Consider the following 22,854-nt stretch of genomic DNA (forward strand, 5'->3'; position numbering starts at 1 on the left):
TGGTTTGAATTGCACTCAGCGCAGACACACGCCAAAGATGCATTTTGCAGGGAATCTCATTTCTTTGCATGTACGTCCTGTACAGCCAAACATAAGACGGCCACCTGGGACATAATTCAGCATTACCTCTCATTCACACTGCTCAAACCCGCTCATACTGTACACACTACTGAAACGCCCTCGGGAACACTGATTTATTTTATTTTTTTTCGCTGCTGAAACGCGCTCATACACTACTAAAATCCCTGTGTATAATATACTGAAATGTGTGTTTCAGTAGTGTGTATGAGCGTGTTTCAGTACTGAATATGAGCAAAGGAAATCTCTAGTGTGTATGAGACCATTTCAGTAGCACGCATGAGAGTATTTCAGTGTATATGAGAGGAAACAAATCCTGAGTGTACACGAGAACGTTTCAGTAGTGATTTGAGAGTTTCAGTAGTACGAGCAGGGGAAAAATCAGTAGTGAGACTGAGAGCATTTCAATAGTGTTTTAGAGCATTTGATTAGTGATAGGCGTGAAAGAAAATGAGTAATGTGTATGAAAGTATTTCAGTAGTGTATGAGAGTGTTTCAGTAGTTTATATGAGCCGGGGAGACTACACAACACTCCAAACGGTTGTCCCTCGCTCTCTCACGCCCGTTCGTGCATGTTGTGTTAATAAGGTGGGGCCATGCCAAGCCATAAACTCCCCCCCCCAGTCGATCTCAACTGTCTTCCACACACACACCGTAGTAGTGTAAAGTGCAAGAATGTGTGTGTTTGTGTGCCTGCGGGATTAAAAGAGCCCAGAGGTCATCACCTTTTCGCCGTTTGAACGCTGCCTTGATAAGACTGCAAGGTACCGACGCGTCGCTGTTTAAGCAGCACCAGCTGCTATTTACACAGCGTTTCCTCTCCACCACAAGAATACCGGACGTATTTCTGAAAAAGTAATATCCGCTGCATTTTGAGGGGAAACTAAAAGAGCAGTTTTCGGGTTTTATTTTATTTTTTTTGGTACGGTTTTTGCTGCGTTGCTTCTGACAGGAAGTAACAACGCCGTACCTCTCGCGCGTGACGATTTAACTAGCTATTGTCCTCTTTTACGTTCTTTTACTTTTAACTCGTCATTTAACACCACCCCCCACACCAACTCCCGAAATGTGAGTAGTAACGGTGATTTGTGTTTGTTTGACTAAAATTGAAGTAAAACAGGTGGCGGGACTTTTTTCTCCCCCCCAATGGTGTTGGGCGTGTCGAATCGCAGGTGAGTGATTAACTTAATGTTGACTGTTCACATGCTCGGATTAATGCGCTCTCCTTGTGTAGAGGATTTCTGTATGTGGGTCAGTCTGAAAATCACACAAACTATTTCCTGGATATAGTAGCCATTCCCAACCACATTAATGTGCCGTGAGAGATCCAATTTAACTTTATTGGTCTGGAAATTTTTTGAAATTCATTATTTTTATTTTAATTAACCCTTGCTGCTTATCACTCCTCAACTCCATTTTGCAGTTCCTTACAAATAGCACCTAAAAAGTGAATTGCGAAGCAACAGGCTGAATAATGGCAAACACATAGCTATGCCCGCTCGAGGCCAAGGAGATGACGTCAAACTGTGATTGAAAGTTTAATAGATACTCAGCAAGAACTATCACCTCCTGCTCATTTCATGACATAGTTTCTTCCACCAAATTATGAAAAAAGGCCAATATTTCTGAACTGTTGACGACACGGTTGCATCTCGCCATTTTAACACGGCACATAAATCATCGAATGCACAATGTGGGAGCCAAAATGCAGTAAAGCTAATGTGTAGTTATTTTCTTTGGGTAAGTCAGTTGATATTCAGTTGAGTTGTTTATTTTGAGGGTACATTTTACAGTTCTGACCTATGACTTTGTACTTGTATCATTATACTGTATATCCTGAATTTATTGATATCATCTCTTAACAAGTCTGCCTGCAAGGAGATCTGGGTTCGAATCTCTGAATATTTCTCTGTAGACGGTTTTCTCCAGATACTCCGGCTCCCTCCCATATCTGCTAAAAATGCATGTTAGGTTAAGGAGGATTCTAAGGTCACCATTGTTTTGAAAGTGAGAGCTAGCTACCCCTTCTGTGCTGATTAACAATTGTTTTAAGGTAGGAAACAGATCAATCATTATACAACAGTTGAAGTGAAATCAGTTGTATTTGTATTGTGCCATTCCACAACAGAAGTGAACGCAAGGCACTTAGCGTCCCGGGTTTTTAGCTCAGCGGTCACTTCACTCAACTTCCAACCGCTGACACAGGTGCGGCTGGATGGCGCACGATTGCCACTGTTACATTTACACATTGAGCAGGTCAAGAACCACACTCCTCATAAATTATATAGCTATGTACAGTATATAAGAAAACCAACTGAACCCCATATGCGCTAGCACTTGCTGACAGAAGCGAGAAAAAAAAAATCCCTCTGAGGAAGAACAATCGAACAGAACCCAGGCTGTGAGAGATATTAAACAGGATAGAGGGATGGACGAGAGAACAATGGGCGCAACAACAGCCAGAGTAATAAGCCCATTTCTATCAGTTTCTGCAAGTGTTTACGTTTTTAAATGATCACCTACATACAACATTACTAGGAAATCACAATGTCCCATCACTGTTGCTATTTTTAGAACAGGTCAGCAGGCTACTCATGTGGTCCTTGGTGTCCGCAAGCACCATGTTGATGACCCCTGCTATTAATTAGTTATTTGTCATAATTGTCGTAATGTGCCCTGTGATTGACTGGCTACCAGTCCAGGGTGTACCCCTTGTCTCACCCAAAGTCAGCTGGTATAGGCTACAAGCACTATAGAATTTTATAAATGCATTTCTCTCAATACAATATGTATTTAAATTTGGATGCTTACCTGTCAGCATTTTCTTACATACAGTATTTTCAATGTCAACAAGCACATAGTTCTTTTTGCTCATGCCTTAGGACATTTTGAGTAACGAACATGGAAGACAAGGTTGTGCGCGTGTGTGTTCAACAGGGCTGTCTTTGGCCCAACGCCGTAAAAATGTGAACCTTCTTATCAGAACTACATTCTCCGACATGCTGTAGCTCATCAGTGCACCTCTTGGGACAGGCGCCAGCTCACACCCACGCAGCAGGTTGTCGTAATCAGTCAAGACACAGTCACTAGAAACCACATTACTGATTGGCCAACAAGAACTGTGCCTGGGCTTGCACACTCAAATGGAGTGGAATAAAAACAACACAATACAGGAAACCACGGTTGCAAAAGCGCTGTTTCAAACACGCCTCTCACGTATCCTCCAAGCCTTGGCTCGGTGTGTGTGTGTGTGCGTGTGTGTGTGTGTGCGCGCGCGTGTGTGTCTGTGTGTGTGTGTGTGAGAGTGAATCTCTTATTGTGTGTTGGTTTTGCAGGAGAGCTCAAGTTGACACCCTCCTGAATGCTTTCCATTGCCCTGCATTAACATCACTATGGCACTGACAGAATTACTGCCGCGCTGGAGCCTTTCTTTCTTCCATTGTCTTCCCTTTTCCATCTACTTTGTTCGCACGTTTTTCTGTAGATAATTTTTCAGTCCCTGTGTGACAAGAATTGGACGCCTGTACAACTTTGTCTTTCACACCTCCTCAGTCTGCCTCTGTGGTCTGTGCCATCCATCTCACCATGGAGCGCCTGCTGAGCGGCGCCACTAAAGGGGCCCTTCACTCAGCACGGACGTCACCGCTTCACAGATGACACTAGTTGCCTGTAGTACAGGCTGAGTGGAACAGCACAGCTTAAATTGTTCTCACGTGACGAAGCCATGCACCCCCTACTCTGTATCAGCCTTTTTTGGTTCCTACCGCTGGCCTTGATGCTGGATGATGACACGCCCTTGGACTGCGTTCCCCGCAGATATGTGCCCTATCACAGTGAGTGTTGTTGCTGTCTTGTAAACAATTGGAGTACAAGAGTACAGTGGAGCCTCCAAAGTCAAATGCTGTATGTTCAATGGCGCTGGTCAAAAAAAATCCCAAAGGAAATACAGTGGTGCTTTGCTTTATGATTTTACACAGTATCTCAAATCATCTTTCCACATTGAAATGAATGGAAATGACATTAATCTTTTCCATCGCCTTGTGTTCCTTCTGGTGTTGCCCACCTTGGCCTTCAAGGAACTGTACTGTACACAAAGAAGAGTTTCACAACTGACTCGGTAAACTGTGGTAATGTTTTTCGTTTTTAGGGAAGGGAAGAGGATAAAGATTAGGGCTATGCCCGAATGGGTGGTGATTCAAATTGGCATTAGAGTGTGCTGAAAAAAACGACTGTCAAATCAGAATTTTCGATTCAAAGCGCAATGAATCAAAGAATAACATACCTAAGGTACTTTCTGTATTATGACATGAGCTGCAACTGCTGCCGCGCCGGATTTACTTAAAAAAAAATATATATATATTTTACAATTTTTAGCCTTTATGGCCGACACCATTTGGACTTACTGCTCATAGTTTCTGCGCATGTACGCTGTTAGCTGTAGCCCTGCACCGTGATCTCTGTGGAAGGAGATGTCCATTACCCAAGCCCGAGGAGCTGCACGGATATTCATGGCAGCGGCACAACTGAAGCTGAGAAGGAGCCATCGCCGAGGTGGACGGCAACCGTGGCAGAATGAATGGGAGAAAGTTGGTCCAACACAACATGGAAAGGTATCCAGCCAGCTAGCGAGACAGGAGGCAGCTGGTCCAAAGCAGCGAGGATTTATGGCACCGACGGGCACAAAAGCAACCCAGGTTCTACCTTTGGCCACGGTACAGCAAGGGATCCTAGTTAAAGTAAGCCATAAACTAAAAAGAAAAATGAGAAGCGGCAGCCAAAAACACGTCAGCGTACTCTTTCCGGTTCAATGGTTTTCAAATAATCAAACTGGATTTTTCATTTGTTGGACTATTATTTCAGAATAGTAAAAGGAGCAACGATTCGGAAGTCATTCATTACTGTCAAAAGAAATAACGAATCGAGATTTAGAGGGTGAGTTCGAGCCCTAATCAAGAATATATGCATGTATATGCACTTTGCACTGTGTGTTAGCATCATATCTTGAAAAACCCGTATGTCGGGTCACTTGCAAGTCAAGGTACCACTATATTGTAAATTTAATTAATTTATTCCAGACTTAAACTGTTGCAATTGTAAATTGTACAGTAAATGTTACAAGTAACATTTTAACATTCTTAACAGTTACAAAAGTGTGAAGAGAAGCCATGACATTCAAAAGGATAATTTGAACTCCAGGTTTTGTGTACATTTTTTTTCAGAGCATCAACTCGAAATTGGGGCATTTGACTTCAGAGGTTCTACTGAAATGAAGAGAAATGAAACGTGTTTGAGTTTATCCCTATGCATCAGGCAACAACGCTCGCCTTTTTCACGAGGAGGGGGTGTCAAACTACACTGTCATGCTGTTGTGGGAGGACCTGAAGCTACTGCTGTTGGGTGCCAGGGAGGCGCTGTACGCGCTTGACCTTGATAACATCTCCAAGAAACGTGCCTCTGTAAGAACAACCTATGCAGTCAAAGCTTTGATGCCCGTATACTGTTGTCAGATCTATGTCATAAATCTCAATCACTCATTTTATTTTCTCACTCATATTTTCGGAATATAAGTGATAAAGAGAAATCCTTTGCATGACCAAGAGGGTTAGAATTTGAGAAGGTTCTAGCTTCAGCTAGTTGTAAAACACACACCTTGCTCAGTGGAAGCAGGGCAGATTATGCTGATAGTTTGTTCTGCACTCTTGATTTTGAAGCCTCAGTAAAGAATAGTTAAGCATATTCTGGACAAATGCTTATTTGTCTAGTTAATGTAAATTCTTATTCGTTGTGCGTTGGGAGGCGGCACGGTAGACGACTGGTTAGAGCGTCAGCCTCACGGTTCTGAGGACCCGGGTTCAATCCCCGGCCCCGCCTGTGTGGAGTTTGCATGTTCTCCCCGTGCCTGCGTGGGTTTTCTCCGGGCACTCCGGTTTCCTCCCACATCCCAAAAACATGCATGAATTGGAGACTCTAAATTGCCCGTAGGTATGACTGTGAGTGCGAATGGTTGTTTGTTCCTATGTGCCCTGCAATTGGCTGGCAACCAGTTCAGGGTGTACCCCACCTCCTGCCCGATGACAGCTGGGATAGGCTCCAGCACGCCCGCGACCCTAGTGAGGAGAAGCGGCTCAGAAAATGGATGGATGGATGGATGTGCGTTGGTATTGACAAATTATTCATAACCCTGATGCAATGGACAATTTTGGGGGAAACATTCTTTTGCTGCATTCTAAAGAATACTGGTAACTTCTAGGATAATCTGGAGTATTGTTATCAGCTATAAATTCAGAACATTGGAAATGCATGTATTTAGAGGGTATGAAATATTGTTTTGTCGATATATGAAAATAATTTTTTTTAGATAAAACTTGGATCATTTTGAGCTAAGAGATGCACATTAAACAAATTAAGTTCACACAAAAAATCTGGCCAGGGTATGAATAGATTTAAATGTATCACAGATTATCATACCATATACCCATCTGATACCATATTTGAAGTGATGGCCCTCCACCTGATATTAATATTTCACTATTTTCTAAGGTAAAATGGGAGGTGACAGAGCAGCAAAATAATGACTGTCAAAACAAAGGAAGAGATCCTGAAGTGAGTTTAAATTTGTAAGTTTATTTTTGCTTATTTAAAGTCCCTAAAATGTTGAGCTGACATATTTGTTGCTTTTTTTAATACAGAATGATTGCAAGAACTATATCAAGATTCTGCACCTGATGAAGGATAACAGGATCTACGTGTGTGGAACGAATGCTTTTGATCCAGAGTGTGATTACATGGTGAGACCAATTCATATTCCCGCTTAAATGCAGAATGTCTATATGAAAAGAACAAGTCTGGAGTTAAATGATGTGATTATCAATGTAGTCCTATTCAAATGGGAAACTGACGCTGGAGAAAGCGGCTGAAGATGGGAAAGGGAAATGTCCATTTAATCCTTTCCAAAGACATGCCTCCATTATGGTTGGTGAGTAGAGATTGCACGTGAGTGAGAGAAAAGCATCACAAAAAAAATTCCGTGTAAAATTTTGTGTAAATTGTTAATGTATCTGGTTTTTTTGCCAGACGATAACTTGTACTCTGCCACTTCAATGAACTTCCTGGGCTCTGAACTCGTCTTAATGCGCAGCTCTCATCCCATTCGCACTGAGATTAAAACCTCCTGGCTCAATGGTGACATGTGCTTGACCAGTTGGACCTTTTATGTATTTATTTTTCTAAACTGATCCGCTGCCTAAAACTCATATTGTTTTTCTTTTTGTCTCCATGCCAGAGCCCAACTTTGTCTCCCTGGCTCAGATGCCAGAAAGCAACGAGGGCGATGGTGACAAAGTCTACTTGTTTTTCAGTGAGACGGCTGTCGAGTACGACTGCTACAAGAAGCCAGTAGTGGTTTCCCGTGTAGCCCGTGTCTGCAAGGTGAATTAGGAAATGAGCATTGCTGATCTTGTTTCCTAAAACAGTTTCTCAATTTTTTTCAGCTGTTTGGTAGCGCAACCTAGTTTCATTTTTTTTTCCTCCTACTTGGTTCTACCTTGCTTGAAATTCTCTGATTGTTGCAATGATTGTCCTTACATTTTTCTATGCAAGGCTTTATTTAATTAAATCATACGTGCAACAAATAAATCCTTAGCCTAATAGCGTAATTGCCTAAGTCAATTTTTAAACGTTTTCAGAAAACTTGTCCAGTGTGCCTTGATTGGACCCTTGTGGATTACCACAACCTGAATGGCTAAGCCTCTTAACTGTCATAAACAAAAAAAATATTTATAACACACAGCATGTAATTTGTATTTTTTGTTGTTTTTGGTTTTGTGACAGTAGGTTTACAATGGCATAGGAGTGAGTTTCATGAGATAATTTCTCTTGGACTGTTTCATGCTAGTATCATATTTAATGCTCACTATCAAGTACATTCTAAGCTATTAGCAGCAAGTTACTGATAAATAACGGGCGCTGAGATGTTTGAGAACGTATGTGAAAAATGACGAGTTCTTGATTACATTAATGGGTATAGGCTTGTGATTGGCTTCAGTGGAGATGATGGTAACTGCAGTAAAATGCTTGACACTTGTCGGTTTCTGCAATACAACCTTTAGTTTCAACGAGTTTCACATAGTAGGTGTTTGGTTATGCAGTGTTTGGAAATATAACAAACAATTGCATGATAGGTAGGCGTGGCTCTATTTTTGCCCAAATGGCGCTTGTTGGCTTTCGCATTTGAACTCTTCAGTTGTGCAAATCTAAACTTACAAATTACAAAAGAAAAAGTTTTCAAATCTAAACAAATTGAAAGGGTGTTCAGCATCCTTCTTTGCAATTTGGATACATAAAAAAAAAGCTACATTTGGAGATACAAGCTTTTTAGCAACAATATGTGCATGGACCTAAGTGTTTTCCTTTTTAGATTCTACTTTTTATGAAACATAATTTAGATGATTAATAGAATAATACAATACCTTGTGATGAGTGAAATATGTGATCTACTATACAGCTGTAAGGTAAAAAGAAAAGCTAATGTCAGTACGGTGGACCCTCGATATTTGCGGGGAATAGGGCCAGACCGCAAATAGTGAAAATCTGCAGATAATTGACGCTTATTGTAATGGCACTGGGGGATATATATATATATATACATATTCTTTTTCTTTTTTTATTTTATTTATTTATTTATTTTTTTCTTTTTAAACCTGAAAATTCTTGAATAAGCACCATGGCATACCGCCAGTAAGTGTTTTCAGGGGTTTGTTCCCCCCAAACAATAAAAAAAAGAAATTTGGAAAGAAATTTGGAAAGAAAATCTGCGAATAGGTGAATCTGCGGGTGCCAAACCGCAAGTGTGTGCAGTGTGGAAGTGTTGTAGTCCTATGAGCTGCATTTGTGTTCCCAGGGAGACATGGGTGGTCGCAGGACATTGCAGAGAAAGTGGACATCCTTCCTGAAGGCCGGGTTGGAATGTCCTGTCCTAGGCTCACAGCTGCCAAACATCATCCAGAATACATACCGCTGGTGTGAACCCCAGACGCACTGGGAGGATTGTTTGTTCTACGCCATCTTCACCACACAGTCGTATGTTATTTTATTTAGATGGAGTGGTTTGGTTGAGTCTGCATCCATTGGAACGTCCCCAACTTGCTCATATCTTTGTGTATTTCTTCTGCAGCGCCACGTCCGAACTGTCTGCCGTGTGTGTGTACAGCATATCTGACATCAACCGAGTGTTTGCAGAGGGGCAGTTCAAGACGCTGGTCCCTGTCGAGACCTCCTATATTTGGGTGGCATATAGCGGGGAGGTGCCTGACCCTCGACCAGGATCTGTGAGTGCACACAAATCTGTTTGTGCATGTTAGTTCTTTAAAGACTACATACTTTACCAGTGTGTGGTTTTTTTTTTTGTCAGTGTCAAACTCTGTCTCTGGATCTCCCGGACAAAACCCTTCATTTCATCAAAGATAGGCCCCTCATGGACGACATAATCCAGCCAATAGGCAAGAAACCTCTAATGGAGAGAAGGGGAGCCGCCTTTACGTGCATTGTTGTCAACCAAGTGCAGGCTGCAGATGGCCAGAAGTATCATGTGATGTTCATAGGCACAGGTGTGTGACTAGTTACAAGTACCAACTAACTAACTTTATTTTACAAGAACACATTATATATAATTTACGAGAAAAAAAGTATCATTTATTTGAAGGGTGGCAAAAAGTTTAAATAGAATGAGAGTAAAGTCAGATGACGCAAAATGTAAGTCTGCCACCAGCAGCTCCTGTCTTACTCGAGAAACCTGACAAGTATTGGACAGTTGAAGAAACCCAACAAAAGAAGCAATTCCAATCCACGAAGTCTGTGATTGTTTGTGAAATTTAAGATACTCATTAGTTTCATCTTAGTACAGTTAGCTTGGTAGGTTTTTATTTATTTATGTATTTATTTTTTATGATTAATTCGAGTTACGTCCAGATGCAGACATTTTAGGGGCTGGAACACCTTAATGTTACTTCAGTTCATTTTGATTTCAAAAGTAATTTGATATAATAGTAAAATTTAGGAGAAATTAAACTCTTATGTCAGATACCAGTGTATTATGACTACGACTATTTTGTTTTATTGTGTGTGGCGTTAATATACTTTTGTGTCCTGTAAATACAATTATTTTCTATGTTTTCATACAGAGGATGGTACCCTTCTGAAAGCGGTAAACTATGACGGTGAGATATTCATCATTGAGCAAGTTCAGCTCTTCCAATCCCCCGAGTCTGTTAAGGTCCTGAGATTTTCCGACGTCACGGTAATACACAGCTCTGTCATTAGGTGTTTAATTGTGTGTGAAAGCATACATGCATTCATCCCAATCCCATGCTTGTGTCACATATCCATATTCAACAGGGGCAGCTTTACGCAGGCTCCGACTACGGAGCAGTACAGGTGCCTCTCGCCACCTGTGGGAGGTCCTTGTCCTGTATGGACTGCATTCTAGCCAGGGACCCCTACTGTGGATGGGACGCAGATGCTGGAAGTTGCGTAGCCCTTTCCAGTACACCGAGGTAGACATTTTTCCTCACATAGAGTATTGGGACTGCTGGCCAAATCCCAAACTAAGTGAAATTATTATGATCTGCTTTAGACAACTAATCCAGAGTGTGAGGGAAGGAGACGGCTCTCTCTGCCCACCAGCTGGTGAGTTGGTGCATAATGGTGTTGGGATGTCCTTTTTTTCATGATTTGTGTTGTGTTCTAATGAGCTTCAGATACGCCACCACTCGAGTGAAATGAAAAAGAGAGGCTAACATGCCAACTTGGGCATGTGAAGTTTTTGATAGAAATGATATTTCTCCATATTGGCAAATAATTCACTAACAGGTGAAGGAGAGTCATAGAAAACCAACCAAGCCAACATGACCCAACGTATGCATTCTCGTGCGTCTGTGTAATTGTAGTGGATGTGCTCAAAATAATAGCAGTGTGGAGTTCAGTTAGTGAGGTCATTCGTTCTGTGAAAACACTGGTGTAAATCAAGTGGCCTTTGTTGAAGGATGGATCCAGCACATGTTGAACATGCATTTGTTTTCTCTCTCAAACCTGTGAGAATGGGTTGTTCTAGAGATTTTTCAGAAAAACTATACCCCAAACGTTGAATGTTGACTGGAAAGGGGAAAACATTTAAAGAAGTGCAGGAAAATGACTGTTTGGCTAATGAAGTGATTTTTTTTCTGCAGACATTTTTTTGGGTCCAGAACTACACATTAAGGGCCCATATTCACCGCATTAGTTCGAAAACTTATAGGGTGATAAAAATGGCTGTTTCTGAGGCAAAACCAAGAAATGCAGAGGAATTATAGAATGTTGTTAAATCATCCTGGGCTGGAATACATGTTAATTTCTACAGTATTATTTTGAACGCAATTTATTTAATTTAAGAGTAGTTTATTTTTTTTATGTGTGGTTGCATTCAAAAAAGACCTTTAGTTATTTTGTTTTCAGATCCTGTGCACGTTGTAAACACGTCCTTCTTGCCTGGTGGAAGTGTGAAGCTTCTCTGCCCTTCACCGTCCAACCTGGCAACGACCAACTGGGAGCAAGACAGTCGCCGTGTGGCCTCTTCCCTTCGTCATCAGCTCCTACAGGACGGACTCCTCATACTTAACGCCTCAGATTCCGACGCCGGCCGCTACCGCTGCCTGTCGGTAGAGCACTCCAAATCTGGCGAATACACCGCCACTCTCGCAGAGTATCAGCTCAGCTTGAAAGGCGAACCTAGATTACCTCAGGCGCAAAAGGAAGGCTCCTCCACGGTCGGACTGCACGTTGTCATTGGGCTTCTGGTCGTTTCTCTTGTGGCCCTTTTGGCCTGGAATTTTTACAACGGTCATCTTCCTCTTCCCTGGAACTGCAGCAAAATAATGAGAGGAAAATCTTACGACTCAAATGCCCAGGAGGACCCAGGTCCACTGTGAGCCACCGAGATGCACTGGGACCTGGACACCACCAGAAACACTGTTACCATTCGGCAGTTTATCCAAGTACCATATTTTCGCGACCATAAGGCGCACCGTATTAAAAGGTGGAGTCTCATTTACGGGGTCTATTTCTGTATTTATTTAACACATACATAAGTCTCACCGTATTATTGGGCGCAGGCATGGTAAAACATACGGTAGCATGTAGCACACTAAAACATACGCTAGCATGCATGCTAGCGTATGTTTTTAAAAAGGCAGCGGGTGCAAAACTGAGTTCGGTTGTACATTATAGAAGTATTTAACAATGTACTCACGTTTTTTGATCAATCCTCATCCACAAATCCATCAAAGTCCTCATCTTCTGTATCCGAAATGAACAGCTAGGCAAATTCTCCATCAAACATGCTGGGTTCCCTCTCGTCATTGTCTGAGTCAGTCTCGTTGCCGGGGGGGTGGGGGGGGCTGTTCAACAATGATGCTTGCTGGCTTTTGTGAAAAGCAGTCAAAGCAGATACCTTAGCCCAGGTATCCACTGGATTCGTTGAATTCTCTCGCGGCTGCTCGATTCCCATGTTCCTCCGCGTAACTGATAGCTTGCAGTTTAAACTGTGCTTCGTAAGCGTGTCTCTTCGTAGGTGACATTTTCGATGTTATTTTGCACAATGCCCATACTGGGGGCGTGCCTTTAGCGTCCTATTTCACCCGCACCCTTTACGTCTGCATGCTGTCCTCATTCACGGCTGCCTTTCCTCTATATAAGCAGCCTGTCGGCAGCAAATGCTCCCAGTCAGTCAAGCGGCGCGCTCATCAAAGTCACAACAACATTTACAGATTTTGGAACTCAGTGCACACATAAGGCGCGCCGCATTATAAGGCGCCCTGTCCATTTTGGAGAAAATTTAAGACTTTTAAGTGCGCCTTATGGTCGGAAAAATACGGTAGTCTAAACTTTTAAAAGACAATTGCTTACTTGCTCTGGGAACATGTACAGGTGTGAATGTGACTTTTCCAAAAAGCCAAAAGATCAACTTGTGACATTTCAGAACAAAAAAAGGTCAACGCTGGATAAAATTGGTTCTTGGTTTATTGTTTCATGCTATTTTTCTTGGGAAAACTCTTAGCTCCCATGTATTTGTATTGTACTTGTATTTGTTCATGACGCTCCTGGTAGCCCTAGTCTTAATTATTGCAAAGTGGCATTTCCTTTCACAAGATATGTTAAACTTGTACAGTAAACATGGCTAGGGCAACAATGGCCTGTTCTATTTTTATTTTCTGAGCATATGTCTGTATTAAAGCTAATGTTAATTTTTTGGGGTCAGGTCATTTCCGATTCTGTTCTGTATTTTACAGTGTAAGCCCACTGGAGAGAAGGGAATGTGGCGCTAGTAGAAAAATACATTACGCAGATCTAAACTGTTTGGGTTTGGCTACGCTGCTTGGTGTGTGGCGGACTTTATGCTACGTTCATCAGAGACAAAGAACTTTTGCCTCGCGTCTCTTGCGTTTGACCGCCGATTATGTACGTCGAAGGCACATTTGCGTCATTTGTGCTACATTGATACGCTCTTCCCACCTCAAACCTCTTCAGCGGGTCGTCGGCGCTTGCGTCTGTAAATGCAGCCACGGCAGGAAACATCGTACAAGCTATCAGCCGTCATTATGTTTGATTCCTTTTGGCGCATCCATTTGACACGCCCACACTGTCTGAGAGGTGGGGCTTATTATTCAAGTTTTGAAACCAGATTTTATATACTGTACTTAGTGATTATTATTATTATTTTTTTATTCATTCAAATTTGGCAGGCTTGTTAACATTACTCTTGTCTGTGGTGTGTCGAATTTACATGACATTTTTTGGGCCTATTTTGTGGCACTTTAAAGTTGCAGAGGTACACTGAAATGTAAATCTTCCATCCATCTCTTTTCTGAACTGTTCATCCTCACTAGAGTGGCGGGTGTGCTGGCGCCTATCTGTGCTGACTTTGTGAAATAAATAAATAGCAGTTCCAACAGACAGCATTTGAAATTTGCTGCGCTTGACCCAGACATGTTAACAAAACATAGAAGTGCTGCGTGCATAGAGAGCCTAGACATTGGTGTCTATGCAGACATCTGTGGAGCCCGAGCTGCGATATTCGGATGTGACGTCCGTGAGTTTGGGTGCTGGAATGTGGCGCCCCACCTTGGCCCTATCTATTTCATTAATGAGATACTGTGAATGTCAAACCTTTAACCAGTCAATGAATAAAGATGTTTGCGCCCCAAAGCAGATGTTTTGTCACTAAAACAGACAACAGGGCTGAATTAATCGACTTTACTCATCATTACCAATATACTTTTATCTATATAGTTTACAGATATTTTTGTGGTTGTGAGGAGACTTTGATTTCGACTTAACTGTTAACCCAACAATGACCTGCCTTTGGCTTTTTCCATTGTGTTTTCACTTTTACCCTTAAATGAACTGAATGTCTCAGAGGTACTAGATGAACTAGTCAGAAAAACAAACGAGGAATGGTATATATAAAAAAAAAAAGAATATCTCTTTAATGTATGATTTTTTTACTGAACAGATTGCATTAATAAGCACTTTTACAGAGTTGTGGACCCATAACCACCAAGAAAAGAGGTGGGCTTGATTCCATTAAAACAATTACGATAAAGCTACGTGAGCTTCACCGCCTGTAGCGGTACCTCTTGAAGTGGAACCACAGCTGAAAGATCCCGTTAGCGAACTGACAGCGGAAGCCGTGTCGGTGCGAATACTCCCACTCTCTGTTTACTATCTTAAAGGCGATGTCCTCATACGGCGGTCCGGCGTGGAATCTTAGGATCCCAAAGTCCTTGTTATCAGGACTGGGCTCAAGGAAGTACTGCGGGGTGGAGCGCTTGTCTATCAGGTCCGGGTAGAAAATATTAAACTTATAGCCCTGGACGATTTTAGGGGGAGGGTTGTCAAAGTCGTAATGGGTCTGGTTGTATTTGTTCCACTCAAAACCAGTATGGACCCTGTTGAAGAAGCGAGGTTTCCGTGGTCGGTATTTGTCTGCCCACAGGTACATCTTGCCGGTGACGGGAATCTCCACGCTGAACTGGGCCTCGTCGTTGCCCATTCCCTCTTTGGCGCGACGCACGAAGGCATCCTCTGCACTCTCGCTGGCGTCACCTAAGAGAAAGATGAACACTGTACTACTGCCTTCCATTTTGACTCAATTGCTTCAAGATGTGATTAGCCTCCAAACAATCACCCACTTTCATGTGTTGTTCTTGCTCTCATACCTGTGACCTGCAGCTGCCTGCGCGCTAACTGCAGCCTTTGCGCGTCTTCCTCAGGGGTGATAGTGTGAGTGTCCAGTGGCAGCTCAGACGACGTGAGTAGCGTGGGACTGTAGCGGCCCGAATCATACTCTGCCTGGCTCTGCTGAATCAGATCCTCCTCCGTCAAAACGGCCTCAACCTCCTCGCCCTTCTCGTCATCCTTCTTTTGCCCGCGTTTTCCTCTGTCCTCATTCTGGTCGCCGCCTTCCGACGTAGATGTGGACGGGCCGTCTTCTCTTGCTGGTCTCTTGCTGGCGTTTTGGGCTGAGGAGGAAGATGACTGGCCGGGATCTTCTGATGTTGACTCTTCTGATCGGCCTCCTGCTCTGTCATCACTATTGGAAGAAAATAGTGTTAGGTCCTTTAAATGTGTATGCAAATGTTGCAGATAACATGGAACACCTGCCCCAAATGTTCAGCCAAAAATTGCAGGAAAAATTTCAGTCTGAAACATCAGCATGTCAAATTGCGCGAGATGTCAGTTCAATGAACAAAAAAATTACCTTGTGTCTGTGTTTTGCCTTTTCATTGGTTTGTTGAGGATTTTTGTTTGGGGGGCGGGGGGACTTACCAGAATTTATCGTGTACAATGCGCATCATTTTCCCCCCCAATAAATTGTCAAAAGTCGATAGTGTGCATTATACATAGGTTTAGGGGCAAATGGAAAAAAATCTTTCACATTTTATAAATGTATGTCGCCATCTAGTGATTATGAAAAAGCTGTACACTTTCATTCCAAAATGCCACCGCCACCTAGTGGTTATAAAAAAGGTGTAGCCTACACTTTCATTCCAATATGACAGGGGTATGTATGACTGCATAATGTGTACAGTTGTGCTCATAGGTTTACATACGCTGGCAGAATTTGTGAAAATTATTATTATTATTTTTTTAAATATGACTGAAGAACAACCATCATTAATTTCTTTATGGTTATGTTTTGTTTGATGATAATGCTTTTCTGAAATGCTTGACGGTTTAATTTCAATCCCATTAAAATAAAATTTAATGTGTTTTGCCTGGCCCTTCATGTTTTCTTTTAAGAATTGTACCCATCTTACAAATTCTGCCTGGGTAATCAAACACATGAGCACAACTGTGTGTTTTCTCGTTTACTAAATAAAAATAGGGCTGTGAATTTCAAAATAAGAGCAAGTAAATAAAAAAAAAAAAGGATTACGTGTTCAAATAAAGTGCTTAACGTCAGAATAATTCCTTGAAAAAAACTAACAAAATACAGATAATACTTCATTTTGGTCATATGGGTAGAAGCAAAATCATGCATTGTAAAAATGCATTATACATAGGTAGAAGGGTTTTCCAGAATTTTCAGGTCAACTTTGGGGGTGCGGCTTATACATGGGTGCGCATTATACACGAGAAATTGTAGTATTCCCAAAAAAAGTTCACATAATCAGACGGACTGTAGCGATCGATTATTTTAGAATCGATTATGCTACCAATTAATCAAATTATTGAATTCAAAATTTGATTTTGGTTGTACAGCAAAAGGGAATAAAAATCAGGACTTTCTGTATGCCAAATGCCAACGTGAAGGGAGGTATGTTTATTTTGTTACTGTTTGTTCAATAAAGTGATTGTAAGCGCAGCGGCGGCTGTGTCTATCCTTGACCTCATGCAGGGGCATTACAATACGTTCTAAGTAGCGGTGGTAGGCTATATGAAATTAGCTAACATCGATACCTTGTTTTGGCGATCGAAGACTTGCTTTTGTGGTACTTTAATTAGTTCTGCTTTGCAGTAGACACATTGCATATTGTCATTTTTCTTTTTTAAGTGTGAAATGATTTCAAACTTTGAACAGTCGCTATCTTTTACGCACTATTTTCTCCTCGCTCACCGCCATTGAGCAAACTTATTTTTACAAGGAGTAAAATTAGTCCATGTAGAAGAATTATTGCTGCTAAGCTTCGGGGGGGAAACCACTGGTCACGAAGCTTCGCAGCAATAATTTCATAATAATAAATAATAGTTTCAGGCCTCAGCCTACTTTATTCAAGCTTGATCACATGCGTCGTCACATTATCAGAAATCAAGGCAATGTGTTTCGTTGTTTTCTCTCTGTACAGTGGTTAAACGTGAATGGTGAATTTGTGAACAGCAGACTGCGAATAAGCATGGCGGGTTCACTGAGTGGTGACTGACTGTGTGACAATTACTAAAGCTAAACGGAATATCGTGACTCACCTTTGTTTTCTTATTTTATGGCAGTTAAGAATGTTAAAATTGTTAGCCTAATAACATAACTGCCCAAGTAATGTTTAACTTACTGTCAAAATAATTTAAAAAATACTGATTTGCTTGCTAAAAATATAGACAAAATTTTTTTTTGTCTATATGTCAGTGTAGATTCTCAGTCAAAGGTTGAATTGAGGCAAATTTTTTCCCGGTTTTCCGAAACCATTCAAAAACGACTTTTTGTCAATAATGCGCTTAGGCTAATGAAATCTTACTTATAGAGGTTTTGAAATGGGGACAGTTTGACCACAGAATGAAATATTTATTTTGTGTGACAAATTGTTTTGAAATAAGAACAAATGGGAGGTTGACTAAAGTTGTGGGATGAATTACGTCACACATCAGAGATTCAACTTTTTTTGTTGTTGTTGATAGAGTCCACTGATTGACTTACATGTCGTCGCTCCTTGGCTCCTCCTTGATGATGGGGAACAAAGGTTCGCTGTCTACGCCTTGTTCCTGCTTCAGCTTAAACAACTTCTGACGCAGCACATCCTGGTGTCGCTCTCTCAGCCTGTCACACAAACAGATTTTGATATTGTGTGATCATTTCATTTCAGCTGCATAGGGGGAAAAAAAGGAACAACGTCGAGGTCACATTCATACCTGGCTCTTGCCATGTAGACCCGGACCTGCTGCAGCAGACTCTCCCAGTAACCGATGTCAAGGTTGGATCCTCCAGCCCGGATCTTGGTCTCTATGTTGAGGTGGAGAGCCTGCAGCTGGCTGTATGTCTTTCCTTTGAACACGGTCTGGACGTCACTGCTCACGGCTGTGTTGATGCCATCACGGCGGTCACCTGAGGGTCATTCAAACAAATGATACTGAGCTTCTTTTTATACGTGGTAGCTTGTCATACTGCTGTAAAAATATAAAGACATATTCAGAGGGGAAGAGCGGTGAAAAAGAGGAAATAATGTACCTGGTCCCTTTCCAGAGGCCTCCAGTTTCCTCAGCTTGCTGATTTCATCCTCAGTAATGGTGGTCATGTCACGCCAAAAATCTACATTTTTGCCTTGTTCCAACTCCATATAAACCTGCACTTATGATAATTAAGTGTTAATACAGGGTGCCCAGAAAGTCACTACACACTTCCTTTTTGTCTATTTCGTTTCAGAACTCATTCGGAAAGACGCGAGACCATCTGCATTTAACAGCCTAGGCTTTGCAGTTTTTGTAAGCATAACTATTATTCATTCCCTTGTTGCTTGCCAAATGAGATTTGAGCATCGTTGCAAAAGAGGATTTTCTGTCTCTGATTGCAGTTCACTGACAGTTTGAGAAGATTTTTGGCCATCACTACTCCACCACGTAGTTCAATTTATGCTATCCATGGCAAGTTTCTCGAAACATGATCTTTCCTTGACAAATCATGCAGCGGAACGCCTACTATTACCACGACAAAACTACTGCTACAAAACCCTGAACTCTTAGAGCAGGCGTTTGCGCAAAGGCAATTAAGTCTAGCCGGAGGGCTGCACCGGAACGCAGAATCAACAAAAGCTCGATTCAGCGGATGCTTTGGAGAGTCATGAAGCTTTACCCGTACTGACTTCTGGTTGTTGAACATCATAATCTCCCGCTTGAAGCCTTTGAACAACCTGAAGTTGGCACAGGTAAAGTTGTCTTACTCACTGTATCATCCGCTGAATTGAGCTTCTGTTGATGCTAAGTTCCAGTGGAGACTTTACTTGGCTTTGTGTGAATGCCTGCTCTAGGGGTTTAGTTGACATCAGTAGTGGTAGTAACAGGCCTTCAACTGCATGGCTTGTCAAGAACTGATTCTCTTTCACAAAACTTGCCGTGAATACCATAAACTATACAACACACATTGGAGCGGTGTGACGGCCATAAAGCTTCTCAAACTGGCGCTGAACTGCAGTCAAGGACAGAAAAACTTGGCAATGCTGTCAATTAACGGGGCATGCGTATGAAAATGATATGCTTACAAAAACTGCAACCCCAAAGCTCTCAAATGCTGATGGCTTCAAGTTTGCCTGAATGATAACTGAAAGGAAATACAAAAAAATGAAGTGCATTAATGTATTTGTAAAGAAGGGATTTCTTTTTAGGCTCATGTATTTGATCTATTTAAATTCTGCAGGTTTAACTAATATTGTGATTGGTCTGTGGGAAATGCGCAAGAACTGTGTGATTGTAGACGACCACACTGTATCCCACCAAGCATCCTCCGATCGGTTATGATTGCGTAACCCTGGCACCCACCTTAATATCCTCCAGAAGATCATCCATGTCTGTGACTGTCAGCCCATTAAGGAAGGTATACGGTTCATGCATCTCAACAGCGAGATCGTCATCTTCTGCACTGATGTACTTCGCCAGCAGGTCAATGGGCTTTGCGCGGCCATCACGGATTCTAATCTTAGACCTGGCCACAAATATTTTTTTATTACGTTCTTTTGGTCAAATTATTAAATTCAAGATGGATGTTTATTTCAGCTGTGAAAGCTACATACCGTAGTTTGGCCTGATGCAAATGGAAGTTGTCCTCCTGTTCGGCCCAGGTCTTGAAATGCTCCGCTTCTTTCTCTCTTTGCAGCATCTCCAGCTCGGTTTCCCTCATTGCCTTCTCTCGCTCACGCTCCAAACGCAGCTGCTTTACCTACAGCATATACAGACACACACTGGGGTTACAATCAAGTTGAAATAAAACACTTTGCCGTTGTCGCCATGTCCCGACTAAAATATATTGTATCAGGGAATTCTCCAAATTCTGGGCAAGATCTGGTGAGTTGATTTTACAGAACCAGAAAGGTAACTGGCTCAGTCTTTGTAGCTTGGCCATAATTTTAGTTAATTGCTTCTAAGGGGCAACAGTAGATCATCTGTAAGGATTTAGGCATGCCATTAATTTCAGCCCCCCACCACCCCAAAAAAATGGTGAAAAGTAAAATAGCGCTCTAATGTATAAAAACACAATAAATTAGAATGTAAAGAAATAAACCAGTTTCATAAATTGCAATTTCTGTACATACTGTAGTATTTGTGTGTTGGATGTGTGCCTTATAAGGCCGTGGCCCAGTGAGTGACATCAGGAGCTGGAGTTAGTCAGGTTGGACGCGTATTATTTTTTTTTATAAGCTTTGATGTCCGTTTTTCGGTTTTGCAAAATAATTTGGATTGAAAGTGCCCAGAATGTCCTTTCTCAAGCTATTCTAGTTACTTGTTTGTTTTTCCACCTGGCAGTTGAGAGGGCTTGATTTCTCATCAATATGCAAAATGTAAATAAGCTTTACTCTGATTGGATCGCTCATCTTCTCAATGTAACTGTGGAAAACAGCTTCACTCTGATTGGCCATTGTTTTTAATTAGGTACCTTCTGAAGTTCTCTGCGATTTTCCTCCTGGATGCGTTTGTTCCTCTCCTTAAGATCTTTCTCTCCGAGGTGGCCGATACCTTTCTTATCCAAAGCCTGACAAAATACAAACAAGACGAGAGAATAATATATCACATCATAATCATAATAATAACATTAATCATATCCCCTCGGCTTCGAAACATACCTTTTGCCATTTGAATGTACCCAGTAGGTTATTATCACCGAACGGGTTGTCTGCATTGGTGTATCCCATGTACTCTTCGCTCCAACCCATCTTTTCTCTCCTCTTCCTTTCCTTCCCCTCTTTCTTGGCCAACCTCCTGGCCCTCTTCTCTTCTGGTGTCTCCAGAGCCTTCATCATCTCCTTCTGTTTCTTCTTGTCTTCCTTGTCTTTGGTGGTCCTGCTTTGCCGATCGGAGCCCGAGCTGTCAGAGGAGTCTGCCGAACTGGACTGATGCCTCCCTTGGTCTCTGCCTTTCTCGCTCCGCCCTCGCTCCCTTTCGCTACTCTTTTCCCTTTTGTCTCTCTCAGGTTTCCTCTCTCTTTCTCTATCCCACTCCTTCTGTCTCTGTCTGTCTCGGCTGAGGCTTCTCTGTCTTCCTCGCTCTCTTTCACTGCTTCCATCCCGGAAGCCCGAAGGTGATCTTTCCTTCCTCCTTTCTCGAGATGTTCCTCTTCGCATCTTCATGTCGCTTCTTCCTCCTCTCTCTTTAGGATGATCAGAGTCTGATGAACTGAGGCAAAACAAAGGATTAAATAAACATGTTGCATGTTTTAAGAGCTAAAGTCTAAAAATGTTTTCTTGTAATTGACGGGTTTTAGTAACGATTCATTCAATAGGACTTATATTAAGGGCTGCTTGCTGACATGCAGACTTGCCTTCTCAACAAAGGGAGATAATATCAATTACGAGGAAATAAACAGTATAGTTACCGAGACGAATTTCCATTAGATTTGCTCCTGGCACGTTGTATTCTTCTCCTGTCGGTTTCCGAGTCACTTCGGGAACTTGAAGGGCTCCTATGTTTAGGCCGTCGTTTGTCTGGGGAGCTGCTCCCGGAGTCACGGCTGTCGGACCGTCCACAGTCCTGGGTGGAACGTCTTGGGTCCGAAAATTGAGAGCGATTCGTCCTTCTCTCTGGCGATTTAGACCTGCTTGCTCTGGACCTATTTCGCCGGTCCCGGCTACGACTTTTGGACACGGAGCGGGAACGTCGTCTCGATTTCGAACTCATCATGAACTTTACGTTGACGCAGGGTCCTGTTAGGATTTTGTCGCGTTAATTTACCGTAATACACGTTTGTTTTTCTTTTCAGAGTTTATAATAGTTACGCGTTCACACAAATATTAAATATACGAACCAAACGTTAATAATAAAACATAATTCACTAATTTGATCTATATAGTAGGTTGTTATCAAACGTTACATTCAGGCAAAAGTGGGGCAGCTATAAAGGGTACTTTCTGTAACAGTGTCGCATGATAATTACGTTGGGAAAAGCTCGACTATTATAAATATAAATGTAAAAGTTGACAACGCTGAGATTTACACTATTTCACTTCCAAGATCAACTATTCAACACAAAATTTATTTATTGAATAAAAATAATTTCATTGTCAAAATAGGTCAGTGCAGCTTTTCAGAAACGCAAACAACACTCGCGTTCGTACGACATCCTGTAACTGGTGAATGTAGTTCCAAGCGTTATTTCCGTAATGTAAAAATTACATAATATGAGGTATATTTCACTCAATTTAAGTTTGTTCTATTTTTTTGACATAACATAGTATTTTATTGACGGTTTTGTCAAAAACAATGACTGTTTGTAGCATACGATGCAATGTTTACAAACACAAACCGGACTACAACTCCCATAGCAGCCTATTG

At 41.8% G+C, this 22,854-nt stretch overlaps 2 protein-coding genes across 4 annotated transcripts; one reads left to right on the plus strand and one right to left on the minus strand.

Moving 5' to 3' along the window:
• The first annotated feature begins 706 nt into the window (after positions 1-706).
• Positions 707-14,313, plus strand: sema4e (semaphorin 4e). Of its 3 annotated transcripts, XM_061798504.1 has the most exons (16): positions 717-842; positions 1,191-1,250; positions 3,631-3,911; positions 5,389-5,534; positions 6,619-6,681; positions 6,768-6,866; positions 6,955-7,054; positions 7,153-7,260; positions 7,361-7,506; positions 8,978-9,156; positions 9,251-9,404; positions 9,488-9,683; positions 10,257-10,372; positions 10,471-10,628; positions 10,709-10,761; positions 11,566-14,313. In XM_061798504.1, exons 3-16 carry the CDS (start codon positions 3,803-3,805, stop codon positions 12,036-12,038), a joined length of 2,100 nt encoding a protein of 699 aa, XP_061654488.1. In that variant the 5' UTR covers positions 717-842; positions 1,191-1,250; positions 3,631-3,802; the 3' UTR covers positions 12,039-14,313. The 3 variants fall into 3 exon arrangements, with proteins under 3 accessions (XP_061654486.1, XP_061654485.1, XP_061654488.1); XM_061798502.1 differs by lacking the exon at positions 1,191-1,250 and having other exon boundaries at positions 707-842; XM_061798501.1 differs by lacking the exon at positions 1,191-1,250 and having other exon boundaries at positions 713-1,146.
• Positions 14,314-14,562: 249 nt separating this feature from the next.
• cactin lies at positions 14,563-22,719 on the minus strand. Its single transcript, XM_061798500.1, has 10 exons — positions 21,899-22,719; positions 21,150-21,699; positions 20,963-21,058; positions 20,103-20,248; positions 19,852-20,014; positions 18,548-18,662; positions 18,232-18,424; positions 18,020-18,139; positions 15,327-15,700; positions 14,563-15,213 (listed from the first exon to the last, which is right to left on the minus strand). The coding sequence occupies exons 1-10, from the start codon at positions 22,201-22,203 to the stop codon at positions 14,723-14,725; spliced, it is 2,553 nt and encodes an 850-aa protein (XP_061654484.1). The 5' UTR covers positions 22,204-22,719; the 3' UTR covers positions 14,563-14,722.
• Between the last annotated feature and the right edge of the window lie 135 nt (positions 22,720-22,854).

This window comes from Phyllopteryx taeniolatus, chromosome 14 (genome assembly GCF_024500385.1).
Source record: "Phyllopteryx taeniolatus isolate TA_2022b chromosome 14, UOR_Ptae_1.2, whole genome shotgun sequence".
NCBI lineage: Eukaryota > Metazoa > Chordata > Actinopteri > Syngnathiformes > Syngnathidae > Phyllopteryx > Phyllopteryx taeniolatus.

Bases quoted from the DNA above. Each gene is read 5' to 3' on its own strand.
- cactin (XM_061798500.1), bottom strand. From the start codon at position 22,203: ATGATGAGTTCGAAATCGAGACGACGTTCCCGCTCCGTGTCCAAAAGT. The intron at 20,015-20,102 runs GTATGTAGCTTT...ATTTGTGGCCAG, and splicing joins TTGCATCAGGCCAAACTACG to GTCTAAGATTAGAATCCGTG. The intron at 18,140-18,231 runs GTATGAATGTGA...TTTGTGTGACAG, and splicing joins GTCTACATGGCAAGAGCCAG to GCTGAGAGAGCGACACCAGG.
- sema4e (XM_061798502.1), top strand. From the start codon at position 3,803: ATGCACCCCCTACTCTGTATCAGCCTTTTTTGGTTCCTACCGCTGGCC. The intron at 9,405-9,487 runs GTGAGTGCACAC...TTTTTTTGTCAG, and splicing joins CTGACCCTCGACCAGGATCT to TGTCAAACTCTGTCTCTGGA. The intron at 9,684-10,256 runs GTGTGTGACTAG...GTTTTCATACAG, and splicing joins TGTGATGTTCATAGGCACAG to AGGATGGTACCCTTCTGAAA.